Here is a 15450-nt window from a genome sequence, read left to right on the forward strand (position 1 = left end):
ACACAGAGACGATCACCCCTCTCTGTTACCTGTGTTGCTCTCGCTATGTATCTTGGTGATATCTGTCTGCTAATATGTCTGTCTATAGTTTTCTGGTTAGATTTTATGTCGCTATTTCATTATACCTGATGATGATTGCTTGTGTTGCAATCGAAACGTCGTATTCTATTATTTAATTTAATTTATTATTTTATCTTTAGACGTGACTTAACCGAAAGAAACAAATAATAATGCACCTTCAAGGTCGACTCGAGCAACAACTACAACAATCTCCCGCTTTATGGAGTTTTACAATGAGTGGTGTGAGTATGTGACTGTGCGTGTGACCACCACTACCGCCACCACCCCCAATAATTTTTAGTGCCACCCCCTTCACACTACCCTCTCCAACCCCCCCCCACACACACACCTTCTTTACTCTGTCCTAGAATCGCTGGTGTCTAGGCGGTGTGTTACGTGATCCAATTGCGCAGGCACTGCAGACAGGCTCAGTGGGCGTAGGAGCGTGGTTGGCATGGGCCCTGGTGCAAGGAATGAAATGTGGTCGACCCCCGTCGCGTACAATACCCCCCCCCCCCCAATCCCTCCTCCCCCTCACCCCACCGATCTTCACAGCCCACCAACAAGGGTGCAGTTGCACGGCCTGCACACCCGACGATCTCCTGGGGGCGACTCAAGCGGTGGAGAATGTGGTGAGCTCGCGCTGCACGGTGCTGAACGTGAACAGCTCCATCTCCCCGGCGGGCCGCTCGTTCTCGTTCTCGTCGCTCGCCGCCGTCACCACGCACGGGGAGAGCGCCACGACCGCGCCGCCGCCGCCGCCGCCGGGCGGAGCCGGCGACGAGGGCATCTCGGCGGAACCCTCGCCGCCCCCCGTCTCCGGGCAGGGGCAGCAGCAGCAGCAGCAGGCGCGGGCCGCCCTCGCCAGCTCGCGGCAAAGGCCGAGCAGCAGCACGGGGCCCAGGCACGACTTGGAGAAGAGCAGGTACTGGGCGACGGTGTGCAGGACGTCGAGCGCCGGCGACTCGCCGCCGCCGACGCCGGCGTATTCCCACACCATGCTGCACACGATCTCGGGCACCAGGCAGCAGGCGTAGGCGGTGGCCAGGGCAACGACGGCGCAGTTCATCTGCCGCTCGAGGCGCAGCTGCTGCCGGGTGCTGCCGCGCGTCAGAGACGTGGCGGGGCCCGCTTCGCCCGGCGGAGGTTTGTTGTGAGCGGCGGCGCTGCGCGTGGGGGGGGGAGGGAAGGAAGAATCGAGTCACGAGGAATGGTGATTTTTGTTTGCGCGCGGTTAGTTTGTTGTCCTTCCCCCGCACCTCCCGATTGGCACGGTTGGCCACGTATGGTGCGAAAGAAGGTCAGCGTGCGTACATGCATGTCACAAGAAGTGCGTCACGAACTAATTGTTTTTTTTTATTTGACAAGGTAAGACCCACTGAGCTATTTCGCTCTTTTTCAGAAGCAAACTGGCTATCACCAATGATAGCTCAGCGAATCACGTGGAAATTTACAGCTGGCAAATACTCTAGTCATCGCTACTGGGGAGGCAAAGACGGCCGGGCATGGTTCTGGCCACCCACCCTCTCGTGTGCCACTGCACCACCAACACCACCCACATGCATAGGCTCGTCGTACAAGCAACTCCCAACACAGAGGGCCCATCTCAGATAGAACAAAAAAAACCCCTCCTAGCCCTTAAACTCCTTAAGAGCTTACTCAATAAGCTGCAATCCTCGCCAGCCGGCGCCCGTGATATTTGACACAGTTTGTCTTGTCCTGCGTAGCTTTCTTTGGCAGCCGATGGGCTCTCTTGTGGTCCTTGTTCAGGAGGCTCTGTAGAATGTTTGCCATCCCTCGCTCGGCTCGCTAGCGGCGGAAGAGACAACGCAGCCTTGATTAATTTTCCACTGGCTCGCTCGATCACCGCTTCTAACCGAGATTCGTAACCAAGGACTTTTTTTTCTTATTCTCTCAATCGATATGTTGATGGAATTCTATCTACTTGGGCCGGCTCGGAGGCATACACATTATTTGGCGTAAGGCACTACCACTAGATGGCAATTCTAAGTCTGTGTACCCTATATTCCTATAATCCTATGCGTGCATAGGTGTATAATATAATAATTTTAATTTATAAAGCGCCCTTAAACAATCGTTATCAGGGCGCTGAGAACGATTGTATACAATTTGCATAGAAATTAGATCCGAGGACTCAACATCGTTGGATATCAAATCTCGAAATCAATTTGCAATCTGTTGCAATCCCCAAAAATTCCATACGAAAGAAGAAGACCGTCGTTGTCATTGTCATGAGGACAGAGGTGACTTCATATGTGCCGTGGACAAAATCAATAATGCTCGGAAAAAAGCGTTCCTGACTGTGTCGACTGTAATTAAGTAACTGGTCATTACACATTTGTCATTTCCGCCCAGGTACTGGGCGCCGCGGTGGCTAGGAGATATTAACTACCTCGCCTGGTATACAGGAGGTCGTGGGTTCCATCCCAACCCTGACGCGTGCTGCTGTATATTTGGAGTCTGCGTGTCTCTCTCTCCCTGTGGTCGTGTGGATTTTTCTCCCGGGTCCTCCGGTTTTTACCTCCACATTTAGAAACGTGCGTTTAGAGTATTTGCCTGCTTTACATTTCCACGTGATAAGCCACTTCGTTATGTGGCCAGGTCGCTTCTGAAAAACGGCTGTATAGCTCAGGTGGCCTTACCTGGTAAAATTATAAACATATATCGATTAGTTTACTGTACTAATAGGGTTTTTCCCCTTTTTTTGGCGTCATCTGCACCTTTTGGCGTCATCTGGTAGAACACCATATGAGACTAGGCTCCAAAGAAAACTGTCTCTGGTGTGGACCAATCAGTTTCAAGGACAATGCATAAATTATCAGAGTATTGTTTTTTTTTGCATTTGACTGCAAGTATTGTGGTTAATGTAAGCATGATTCCTTGCAAAAGGTGTCAGTTTTGTTGCCAGAAAAAAAAGGGGAAAAACCCTATTAGTATATTTTGGTACTGGCAAAGGAGGTCCCATGATGTAGTTTACTGTACATTAAAACCAGATAATTAATTGCAGCCGGGTCTGTTTGGGTCGGGGACCCGCAAATGATTTCCCCTGTCCGGCAGCACGCCAAGTCCAGTTCACCTCTCGCTATGGCTGTGGATTTACCAATTCGGTGCCGTCCGAAATGGAGGCAAGTCACCGGAGTCCTCTGTGATCGGAAAATTCCGGATAGGCTGAAGGGAAAAATATACAAGACCATCGTCCGACCGGTGGCACTCTATGGATCCGAGTGCTGGCCAGCCACAACTGTACACGAACAAGCTCTCCACACCATGGAGATGAGGATGCTCAGATGGAGCCTCGGGCTCACTCGATGGGATCGTGTCAGGAACGAAGACGTTCGGAAGCGACTTGGTGTGGCCCCCATTGCGGACAAGATGCTTGAGGCAAGGCTTCGGTGGTATGGCCACGTGATGCGAAATGAAGAGTCATCAGTGGCCAAGACTGCCTTGCGTATTGAGCCAGAGGGCCGCCGTCCACGCGGGCGTCCGAAGAAGCGATGGATGGACCGAATAAAGGAAGATATGAAGACGGTCAACGCATCCCCTGAAGATGCCCTGGACCGAGCCAAATGGAGAAGACAATGCCGAAAAGCGGACCCTGCGCCACAGCGGGAACAACGCTAGGAAGAAGGTGCCGTCCAGTCCAGGGCTATTAGCGACCCACAATATCCTCTGCATATTCTACTCCGTGTTGTTAAACTGACCCAGAATGTATTCGATGATAGCTGAAGCCCTCCCTCCCTGTATGTTTTACTCATCCCTTGAGAGCTGCGTCGATTCCGTGGCAGTTGTGCTCAGACTGTCAAGAAACCCATGAATATTGAGCACTTTGTGGACCGTACAGCATTCTCGCATCTATGATGAAGGGCGCCTTGTCAAATGGAAATCGAGTATAATTGTGGTCTAGTCATTGAGATGTTATTCCGCTGACGGGTATAACACGCGCAGCAACGAGACGGTACGTGCCGCTCTTTACTGTTAACGCAATGGATGAGTGCGTACATTTTATTTTGACCCGTGATTTACATTTGTTGGATTTTAACTATCTACTCTTTTTTATTTCAAATCTAAATAATGTTTTACCATGTCATTCTATTTCGGAATGTAATCGCGACGGTAACCTTCGCGGTTCGATTAATTTTCGCCATACAGGGGCGCCATCACATCGGTTTGAATGGTCGATTATTCCTTTTTCTTTGGAACATTGTGGAATTGTAGCGGCCTCTCGTGGCTGGTGATGGGGGGACGGGGGGGGGGTCACGACAACCCAATGGCGTAGTTGCTACATTATCGACTCGGGGGGTGCGGCAATCGGAAATGTTTTCAACAACGCCGTTTTCAACAACGCCGTTGTTGAAAACATTTCTCACAGTGATTGTCAAGGTGGCCCCAACTCGAAGCTTTGGCCACCAGTAGGGGCGAAGGCACCCCCTGGCTGCCCCACGCCAGGTACGCTACTGCGTGAACCCATAGCATAATTTAATTAACAGATCAATAATACCATTGGAACCTCCTTTGCCAGTAGCAAAATATGATAATTGTTTTTTTACCCTTTTATCTGGCCACAAAACTGACACCTTTTTTATTTACAAGGAGTCATGTTTGCATTGACCACAATACCTGCGGTCGGAATGCAAACAAAAAAATACAACTCTGACAATGTATGCACTGTCCTTGAAATTGATTGGTCCTCACCCGAGACAGCTTTTCTTAGAGCCTAGTCTCACATGGTGTTGGACCAGATGACGCCAAAAGGCACACAACTCAAAGACAATGCACCATCAGAGTATGAGAGCTCGGGGTAAGCATTTACACCATTGGAACCTCCTTTTCCAGTAGCAAAATATGATAATTGTTTTTTTACCCTTTAATCTGGCAACAAAACTGACACTTTTTTTACAAGGAGTCATGTTTGCATTGACCACAATACTGGGGTGGGTGATGTTAATCACTGTATGATGATGATGGTGGTGCTCTAGAAGGGTAAAGGGTGGGCCCTGTAAGTCCTCCCTTCCCATGGAATGTCCTTGCTGCCTTGGCCAGGTCTCAATCCAAAGAGAGATTTGTTTTTTTTACATTCAAAGGGCCTTTACCTGAAATCAACTCAGGCACTTGTTGTACAGAGTGGGGTCCATTGCCCGGTATTGACCGAAACGCATGCAACCCAAAATATTTGATATTCCAGGGCAAACTCTGTTTTCGTTCACAATTTAGGTCTGTGAAGGTTTATATCCGGAGTGTTTGAATGGCACTGAGTCTAAGCATTTGCTAACTTTGAAAAAGTAAATGCGGATATTTGTGTGAACATTTCTTTTGATTGCCCTCGGCTACGAACAGTTGTTGCTGGATATTTCGAAGAACGGTACCTACAGTTGCGCCCTGAGAACTATTGTTTAAGGGTGCTTTATACATTTAAATTATTATTACTACTACAGTAAACAAAGAAACACCCTTTTGCCAATCCACCGTTGGCTAAAGGCCTCCCAACTCCAACCATACTTCCCCACGCTGGTCAGTGCGGGTTGGCATAAGACATAGATGCGGACGCACAGTACAATGATGGTGGACATTTTTCTGAACTGCTCTCTGCTGTGCAGGACTAAATTATGGAAGACTTAATTTGTTCGTAAATTATTATCGCGAGTGTGATGCTAAAGCCGAGAGAAGGCATGGCTAAGCCTACTAACTGGGCAAGGGGGGGGGGTGTCGTTGCTAGTTACTACATATACACGTTGTGCTCGATTCATTGGGCTCTTTCCACGCTTCTTAATTTCATTTACTCCATAACAACAGATGGGCCGCTGTTGATTTCGAAAAGCTGTTGTTGGCGGTCGACCCCACGGGGGCAATCGGAGCGACGGAGTCCGAGAGCGCTGTCATCCAGACGGATTGAAAGCTTCCCAGCTGTTGATCCCAGGGTCGGGGGCTGAGGCGTCGTTAAAATTCCCTGCCCTTAAATAATCGGAGCACACGGAAGTGCCGCGGAGATCGAGCGGGAATTCAGAGCGATCACGGTCATGAAGGAATCGCGATTACCTGCCCGAACGAGCATTGCGGTGTTGGTGATCGCCGCCTGTCGATAATCGATTTTGAGTAAAATGGTTGCTGCCATTCCACATTCCTATGGCGAGGAAGAGTCTATCCATAGTACAGTCACTGTTGACCTTGTCACGATGTATTTTGTCCACATAACCATCTCGTCTTATTTTGTCGCCAATGAGAAACAACGGTGAGTCCATGAATTGTTGTTGTATAAACCTGTTCATATGATTATACGAATATAGGCAATGTACAGTACAATAATGGAGGGTTTTCACGCATATGTGAGCTTTGTGCTCTAAGTGGTAGTGCCTTACGCCAATAATTTCTACTCCGAGCTAGCCTTAGCAGCATCCCTGGAAAAATATCCTGCGATAAATTAAGCCCCGTCGTGTAAGACTGAAATCTGTGTTCTGTGATTGTGCTATGAAGTACTGTAGAGCCATTGCCCGAAACGTCGTCCATTGTTTATCATTTTCCTTTGAAGGTCACACATTGTTATTGATTAAACGGTTGAGTCGTTGTTGTCTTCGCGCGCTGTGTTAAATAGTGCTCGAGTGATGTGTTTACATTTTTCTTTGCGTCTGTTAGAGTCGAGTGCACATCCATTTCAATTGCAGCCCTGTTCCCGTTAACAAAATAATAAACACACCCAACATGTTAAAAAAGGAAGAATTTTCCAGAGTTTAGTTGAAATAAGGTTAAACAAAAATTAGACACTCTGCTTGTTTCATGGCGTACGGATATTTCTGAAAGAATGCGGATTTTCTTTTTACCGCGTAAAAAGGCTGAGCACCATATGGTGTTTAGTGGAAACATGGGTCAGAATGTGAGTGTGTTGGTGCATCTGCCAGTCATCTCAGTCGGTCAACCCATGGGCACCTGGGGTCTGTCCCCTTGAACTCCTGCCAGCAGGCTTTCGACACTTCACATGGCCTCAAAGTGCACCTAGCCTGGCACAGTCGCCGTGGCGACGTCACCGCCGCTTAGTGGCGAACGGCGGTTGTTTTGTTGTTGTTGTTGTGGGTGTGTTGTGGGTGATTTCCACTCACGACCGATATAACGGCGACGAATATTTGAACCGGTCATTGGTCTCCCCTAGGTCGACTCAGTCTTAAAATGAGTACCCAGCAATGGGAAGACAAAGGCGACAGGGCACCGTGCCCACCTTAAGTGCTCGCCAACAGCACTTGCCCCAACAGTCTGTTAAAGGCTCTATGGGGGATCACTGCCTTTGTGCGTTGATGTGGATTCTGCGTGTCTTATCAGTGCGTGCAATTGTATACGTGTGTGTATGCGCGTGCGTGCATGCATGCATACGTGTGCCTTGCTGGCCTTAAGTGCTCGCCAACAGCACAGATCCGAGTGATTGCGCGCGTGGACGATTGAGCTCGGTGTGAATTCAAAGAAGCACACGGCGCACGCTCGGCATCTCTCTACAGAACATCACAACGCCATCAGCTGCTTCCAATCTCAACCCCGTCCCGAGACCCCCCCCCCACCCTTCCTCCAACCCCCTCCCCCCCAACACAAAAGCGAGCCCCTGGGGGAGATGGGGGAGGGAAAGGGGTCCTAAAAAACCGGAGAACATCATCCCAACCGAGAGCACCCCCCCCCCTCACCACCGTAAACCCGCGTGTGCGTCAAGCAACGAAAACCCGAGTTCAATACCCGGCTCCCTTCATCCTGCGCGCGGTCAGGACGGAGCAGGTGACGGTGAAGGCGATGGGCAGGCAGAAGTAGCAGCCGAAGAACCACCACGGGCGCGCGGCGCGGTACGTGGCCGAGAGCATGTACAGGAAGTCCGGCAGCTCGTGTGGCACTCGCATCTCGCAGCGGTCGTACGGCAGCGAGGAGCCGGTGGGAGCACCTCCGGCCACCGCCACCCCCTGCTGCTGGGTGTTCTGGTGGTCCTGGTAGTGGTGGTGGTGGTGGTTGTTGTTGTTGTTGCTGTTCACGCCGTCCCTGCCCGCCAGGCCGTGGATGAGCAGCTCGGGTGTGGAGAGCACGAGGGCGCCCAGCCACACCACGGCGAGTTTGCCTCCACGCGAGATGCAGCCCTCCGTCTGCTCGTAGTGCAGGCGCACGTTGGTGGCGGCGTGGAAGCGGTCGAGGCAGAGGGCGGCGAGCGTGAACGTGGTGATGCCCAGGCTGGCCACCTGTTTGCGTGGGTATATGGGGTAGGTATGGGTGAGGGTGGGTGGGTGGAGGACGCTACTGGTCATTTGGGGGCACCTCCGATTATTACGGTTGGCTACGTACGGTGCAAAAAATAGGTTCAACATACATGCATACAAGAACGGAGGCGCAGACGCTCACAACAACGAGCGGAGCGCCGGGCGGATAAAATTAAGTAGGGGCGGAGTGGTACAGATGGTGCATCAGCCAGTCATCTCAGTCGATCAATCATCTTTGCATCTGTCTGTCCCGTGACCTGCCAGCAGCGAGCCTTCAACACTCCACGTGATCGCCTCAAAGTGCACCCGGCCTGGCACAGAGGGCCGTGGCGACATCACCGTCTCTGAGTGGCGAATGGCGAATATTGGTTGGTATTGTGGGTGCGTGGGGTGCGTGGAGTGCGGTTTGAGAGGATTGGCATGGCAGCTTTACGCACGTGGGAAGTGTTTACCCATCATCAGGCGCGTGCAGCGTCCAGTAACGGGCGTTATTTGATATTTGAAAGGAGGTTGTTTAGTTGGTGTACTCGCAACGACAAATGCGTGGTGGGTGGTCACGAGGATTTAAGGACGGGGGAATCCAATCTTAATCATTTGCAGTTTGCAGCTCTTTAACAATCCACTGCCCCCTCCCCCCATGCCCTGTCGGTCATGGGGGGAGGTGGGGGGGGGGGTTATTTCACCATACTTCACCGCGCTGGTCAGTACGGTGTTGGTGAAGGGGTTGTCCAGGACCCGGTTCAGATTTAATTCACCACTGATTGTTAGCCCTGGCCGGTCTGTGTGTATATGTGTGTATATATCGACCCGGCTTTGATTCTCGCTCATGGCCAACACCAGTGACGATTATCCTGGGCCTCCCCTAGGTCGATTCAGCCTGAAATGAGTACCTGGTATGGTGTGTAAACATCGCCACTAGGGAGACAAAGGCGGCCGGGCGTGGTGCTGGCCACCCACCCCTTCCGTGTGCCGTGCCCGTCCTTAATAGGTGCTCGCTAACAGTTTGTGAAGGCTATACGGGGTATCTTTGTCTTCTGTGTATATATGGGCAAGTCCTGTTAGTCTGTAATGAATTCCGGCTGTACTGTGGGATCTTCCTATGTGGGGAGGGAGGAATGCAATTCAAAGGTAACGGAATCACACGATCAATTGCAGGCAAATTAGACGCGGCCTTTAATGCGTGGGCAGCCACCGCTGTGTAAGACCACCCTGAAACCTCAAAAACATCCCGAATGATGCTCACGTTGAATATTGTGACGATTTCGGTACCGCGACCCACGTTGTGATTCCGTTACCGTTGTAATCCTTTGATTCCTATCATTAATATTACGCTTGTTTACCCAGGAAAGCCTCGCCGAGTCTCACGCCCCCTTTCCAGGAGGGCCCTGCCAAGCTTTTCGCAGCCGTGGGGCGATGGTCGCCATGTAGATTCCAATCGCGTCATTTGGGGTGTCATTTATTTTTGCTTCTCTCCAAAATTGGGCAAATCCGAACCCACGATCATGTGTGTGCGTGTACTTGTATTGTGCACGCACACACATGACACAGACATCACGCCATATAGCCTTTAACAGACTGTTGGTGGACAAGTGCTGTTAGCGAACAGCAATGAAGGCTGACGTGGAACACGAGGGCGTGGGTGGCCAGCAACCACGCCCGGACACAAACAAACAACAACAACAACCGCCGTTCGCCACTAAGTGGCGGTGACGGCGCTCGTGCCAGGCTATGTGCACGTTAAGGCCACGTGAAGTGTCGAACGCCCGCCGGCAGGATGTCACGGGACTGACTCAGATGCCATGGGTTGACTGACTGAGATGACTGGCCGATGCACAATCTGTGCCGCCTACTTTGCCAGCATAACACACACACACACGTGCAAGTAGTCCTATCTGTATATTGTATACACGCATGTTTATTGCGGGGAAGCCTTCATCCAGCAGTAGATTAACAAAGAGATGAATCATGTTTATGAATACTAATAAAGGTGCGGGTCGTCCATCGGGAATTGCGGGGCTTACGGATCAATAATTGTAATCGCTTTAAGTATAGCCGGCAACCCTGGATCCGGTTTCGGCTCCCTTGGTCTCATCAGCAGCGCATAGCCCTGGTATCACAGGCGTGGGCTGCGGCGCCTACAGCATTGATGCACCTACAGACCTCGTGTGTCCATCTGCGCGCGTGCGCGTGTCTCAGTTCCGTCAATCACATCGCTTGCTTGAATCATTTAGGTCGTAACACAATCGAGTAAAGATCCATTCTGACCGGAATGATCAAGGGACCTGTGTGGTGTTGACGATGAGCTATGCACAAACCACGTTTGACCTATGCCAACAAAACCAAAATTTCGCTGAGCGTGCGTGCTTGCCTCCACATTGAGGCACTGCACGGGATATTACCCAGTACCTACCTAACGCTGCACTTTGCCCGAACCCGCCTGTGCAGGCTCTAGGGGGGATCTTCGCTTTTTTTTGTCTTTCCGCACGAACAGTATTTAAGCACAATACAGTTTATGTGCACGACGAATTCTGCCCCGGTGTGATCGGTTAGCGCACTCGAATCAGCACGTTTGGCTTCGCGCAGTGCGAAAGAAGTTCAACACAATACATATAATTACAACCCAGAGGTCGTCGGTTCGATTCAATCTCCCGGTGCGGTATTTTAAACAATGGGGGAAGTCTATGCAATCTCTCCGCGTCTGTCCACGCTATATAAATACACATACACACATGAATGGGTCCACCACAGTACTGTCGCTCGGTAGGTCACGTGTGATTGGGGTGAAGCGTGGGCAACTCCCACCTCTTCCACGCGTGGAAGAGTCAATGAGTAGAGCAAAAACATGAATCCCCCTTCGACAGCAGTGATGTGAGCGACCACATTGCAAGGCCTGCACCTTTACCCCCCTTTTTGTTGTCGCGCGTGCATTCGTGCACACGCGTTCAGGTGATTCGCGAGCCTCACCTCGAGGTACGGCACCAGCTTGCACGTGAAGTCGCCCAGCACCCAGCGCTTGGACAGCTCGTGAACGGCCGTGAGTGGCAGGCACACGAAGATCACCAGGAAATCCCAGAAGGCCATGTTGGCCAGCAGCGAGTTGGAGACGTTCTTCATGTAGCGGTTGTTGCACACCACGCAGATGACGGTGAGGTTGCTGGCGAGGCCCACGGCGAAGAGGAACAGCGAGAACGCGAGGATCGCGTAGGCGCCGTACGTCTCGCTCGTCACCGGCTTGAATGGATTCCTCGCCCGCGGGATTCTCTCCACGCGTCCGCTTGCGCTCTTCGCCTTCGGGGTGATGACCTTTGGCGAGTGGTCACTCGCTTCTGTGATGTTATCCGATGATGATGATGAAGAGGACGACTGTCCGGGTGATGAGAGGTCAACCTCGGTGTCCACCTCCGTCCCGTTATCAGCGAGCGCCGGACGTGGCGAGTGCGGGATTGAGGTTGCGTCCGTCTGCTCCGCTTGGGCGTTCACGTCTTCCGCCGCCGTTGCGGCTGCTGCTGCTGCTGATGGTGGTGACGGTGGTGCTGGTGGTGTTGGTGAGCGAGCATTCTCGGCGTTGACCGTCTTCCCCGCCGCCTGTCGTTTGCGTCGAACCTCGAAAGCCCTCGCCGGGACAAACGGAGGCACGGCCGACGGCAGATTCCTGAACGTGCCACCACCACCACCTCCACCTCCTCCTCTTCTTCTTCCTCCATCCTCGTCAAAGGTGCTCGCCTCTTCCCCCCGTGTCGCTTCTCTTCCTCTAACAACACCACCGTCGTCGTCGTTGCCACCACCACCACCACCATGACCAACAACAACAACATCATCTTCATCAACGTCGCTGCCATAAAGAGCGCGGGCTTCGAGCAGCGACTCTTTGTGTGCTGGAGGCGGCGCGTCGTCTCCCAGCGCCGTCGGGAAAGCGACGAGCGCTCCTGCAGCAACCCCCAGCACGGCCCAGATCATCATCATCGTCGTGGTCGTCGTCGTAATCATCATCGCCGCCGCGGTGCGACCCTGCAAGCGCCAGGGTAAGGCGACTCGGAGCCCGCTCCGATCATCGCAGGAGATGTTGATGTCAACACGCCGCTGCTGCTGCTGCTGCCGCTACAGGCAGATGCTGTGGAGCGGTTATTTATTTACCGCGCGTCGTCTGTTTCAACGAAATAAAATAAGGCGTGATGTTATTTTGTGAATATGTTCTCTCTTTTTGTTGGTTTCGTGCAGTCCTCCCCGCCCGGTCGTTCCGTGCAACGTTGGCGACGTGAGCGCGCTCACGGGAGTGCGCGTCGGAGAATCGTTGAGTCCGCGTCCTTTTGAAGAAGAGAGGCGTGCGCTTGCCTGCTCGATACCCCCCCCCTATCCTCCCCCCCCCTAGCCCCCCCCTAGCCTCCCCACCTCCCCCTACCCCTCGTCCCCCTTCTCTCCGCGTCTCCTCCTTTGCCTAGACAATTACAAAGATCCCCCGTGTAGCCTTCACAGGCTGTTGGTGCAAGTGCTGTTAGCGAGCAGCACCTTTGGAGGCCCGGACGGTACACGAAGGGGGGGGGGGTGGCCAGAATCACGCCCGACCGCCTTTGTCTCCCCAGTAGCGATGTTTACTACACACCGCACCGGGTACGCGTTTGAGGCTGAGTCGACCGAGGGGAGGAGACCCTGGACCGGTTCGGATAATCGTCACCGTTGTTGGCCGTGAGCGGGAATCGAACCCGGGTGGTCGGGTTTCGTGGCGCAGTGCTCTGGCCGCTACGCCACCGCTCCCCGACGCGCACACAATGGCGAACCCAGTCCACGCACAGATGTCTCTACGCTTACTCCCCCATCAGGGCTTGCGGGAGATTGTGGTGGCGGTGGTGGTGATCGTGATGGTGGGGGTTGATGGAGGGCGTCAGGGGAGGAGGAGGAGAGGGTGTAAGGGGTGGTGGTGGGGGGGTAATGGGGAGGAAGGGAGGAGGATGAGGAGGAGGAGGGATGAGTGTGCTGGGGTAGGGTTGGGAGCAGGAGGAGGTGGATTGAATATGGGGGAAATGTTGTTGGGGGAGGGGGGGTAAGCGCATGTTGTTGGAAGCAGCCAATGAACACGCGATGGTGAAATCACGGTCGCTTGAGCCGTGCATGGTAGGATCTGCGTTTGGTGGTGATGGTCCTGCGCTTGAAGAGAGCTGACAGCCGACGTATTGCTCCGCCCGGGAAAGAGTCTGCCTGTCCGTCCGTGTGTTCATCCGACACCACCACCACACGGTAGCAGATCCTCAGACACCGATGCTAAACTCACCACCACGACGCAGAAGCAGCAGCAGCTCACCAGCCCACATGTCCAACGTTCACGCCCGCGCCTCGTTCCTCGCACATGGAGGCGACATGGCCACACATAAGGGGCCGTCCATAAATGACGTCACGCACCTGGGGGGGGGGGTGTCAGACATTTGTGACGATGTGTGACGAGGGGGGGGGGGGGTGAGAAATGTGACGTCACATCAAAATGCTCAACCTTAAATAAATATAGACAACACGTTCTACTTAATTAAATAGACGTTTTAATAAATGTTTTCTCCTACAACATCAGAGTGCAGCGCCACATTAAATACGCACTACAATGACAATAGTTTAAAGCTATTTGAAGCATGTTTTATTTGGGGGGGGGGGGCAGAGCTTTGTGACGTCATATTTGAGGGGGGGGGGCAAAAAACGTCCAAAATAGCGTGACGTCATTTATGGACGGCCCCTTATAGTATTCTTGTAAAGGTAAATTGAGTTTTCAGGTCCAAACGGCGTACAACCGTTTCAACATGGGCAAACATGTTTTTGTCTATTTGTTTGTGTTTCTCCCTTGTGATGGGAGTTTGTAGGAGGGACGTTGAGATTCACAAGGGCACGGGGTGACCAATGAGGTCTGACTTGGTCTGTAATAAGGTGCTGAAGTGCGTGCACATGTGAGAGGTGTAATATCGCATCGAGGCTAAGATGTCCCATGCAACGTCGTAAAACTAAAAACGCATCGAAAGTTAACGGACCCCACTCTGTGTGTGTGTGTGTTGACAGCATGTGGTGGTGCAAGCTCACTTAATAAACTGGGTTTCCAGCTTGCAGTCCTTTTTATTTTTGATAAAGTTCTAGATTGGCAAAGGGCTGCACATTGTACATCATTATCATTGTTGTATTTAATAATGTCAATAATTGCCAAAGCTTGTATCAATACATTGTTGTACATCGTGTAAGTAATGGGTTTAGGTGACGTATATATAAGTTCACCACGGTGTTAAATAAAGAAGAAAATGCATGCACACGACTGGATTTTGCAACGGTAAGTACAGGTTTTTGATTGGCCTTAACACATACGCACATACATAATATTTTACACCTACGTGACTTTACCGAAAGAACCAAAGAGTATGGATTCCTGCAGTTACGAAAGCTTCAAATCAAGATTCAAATCAAGATTGGCCTTAACACGTTGCATTGTTGAATGACGTCACATGGTGCATGGCGTGTGACGTCATTGCCTTGGCAGAAAAGGCTTAAGCCATTATCGCCGTGGGCTTTATTTTTTATCGCCATATTTTGGGTAACCCTTGACTCAATGTGCCCGGTTTTCTGCAGGGCAGAAACGCCACAATAGCAACGCGGCTTTTCGATAAAATGTTGTTTACATCGGATCTTCCTTACGAGAGTTACCGTGGCCGTAGAGACACGCAGACGGACCGACAGAGTTCATGCATTCACGATTTCAACCGCAATGGGAACAGGCGTCAATTATACACTGGCCAACACACTTTTTCTGGCATAAGGTATTCCAACGGTTTTAAGGTAATTTTGGGGTGCTGATTCCAAATCTGGCATCACTTTTTGACTATCACATCAGGTTTTTGAGATATAAAATATTACATAAAATGATATTATAAACACACTATCCTAAAAATACAGCACCATATTTTAACACTAAAGCAGTCACTGACTCGCAACAACTTGCAATCATAAGTGACAGAGTTAATTTCGGGGAAAATAAATGAAAATGGGGTATGCTGATAGCATAAAAATGAGATGTGATAGAGCAAATCTGAGATCAGATTTGGAATCAGCACCCTAAAATTAGTCTAAAACAGCTGCAAAAGTCCAGGCCAGAAATTTGTTTTTGTTGATCAGTGTTATTGAATCGAAACACATT

At 51.4% G+C, this 15450-nt stretch overlaps 1 protein-coding gene across 1 annotated transcript; it reads right to left on the minus strand.

Moving 5' to 3' along the window:
• Positions 1-621: 621 nt before the first annotated feature.
• On the minus strand, positions 622-12607 carry GPR37 (G protein-coupled receptor 37). The gene is made up of 3 exons (XM_078599013.1): positions 11259-12607; positions 7789-8276; positions 622-1253 (listed from the first exon to the last, which is right to left on the minus strand). Exons 1-3 carry the CDS (start codon positions 12282-12284, stop codon positions 674-676), a joined length of 2094 nt encoding a protein of 697 aa, XP_078455139.1. The 5' UTR covers positions 12285-12607; the 3' UTR covers positions 622-673.
• Positions 12608-15450: the final 2843 nt, after the last annotated feature.

Source organism: Lampetra planeri, chromosome 11 (genome assembly GCF_965212315.1).
Source record: "Lampetra planeri chromosome 11, kcLamPlan1.2.h2, whole genome shotgun sequence".
Taxonomy (NCBI): domain Eukaryota; kingdom Metazoa; phylum Chordata; class Hyperoartia; order Petromyzontiformes; family Petromyzontidae; genus Lampetra; species Lampetra planeri.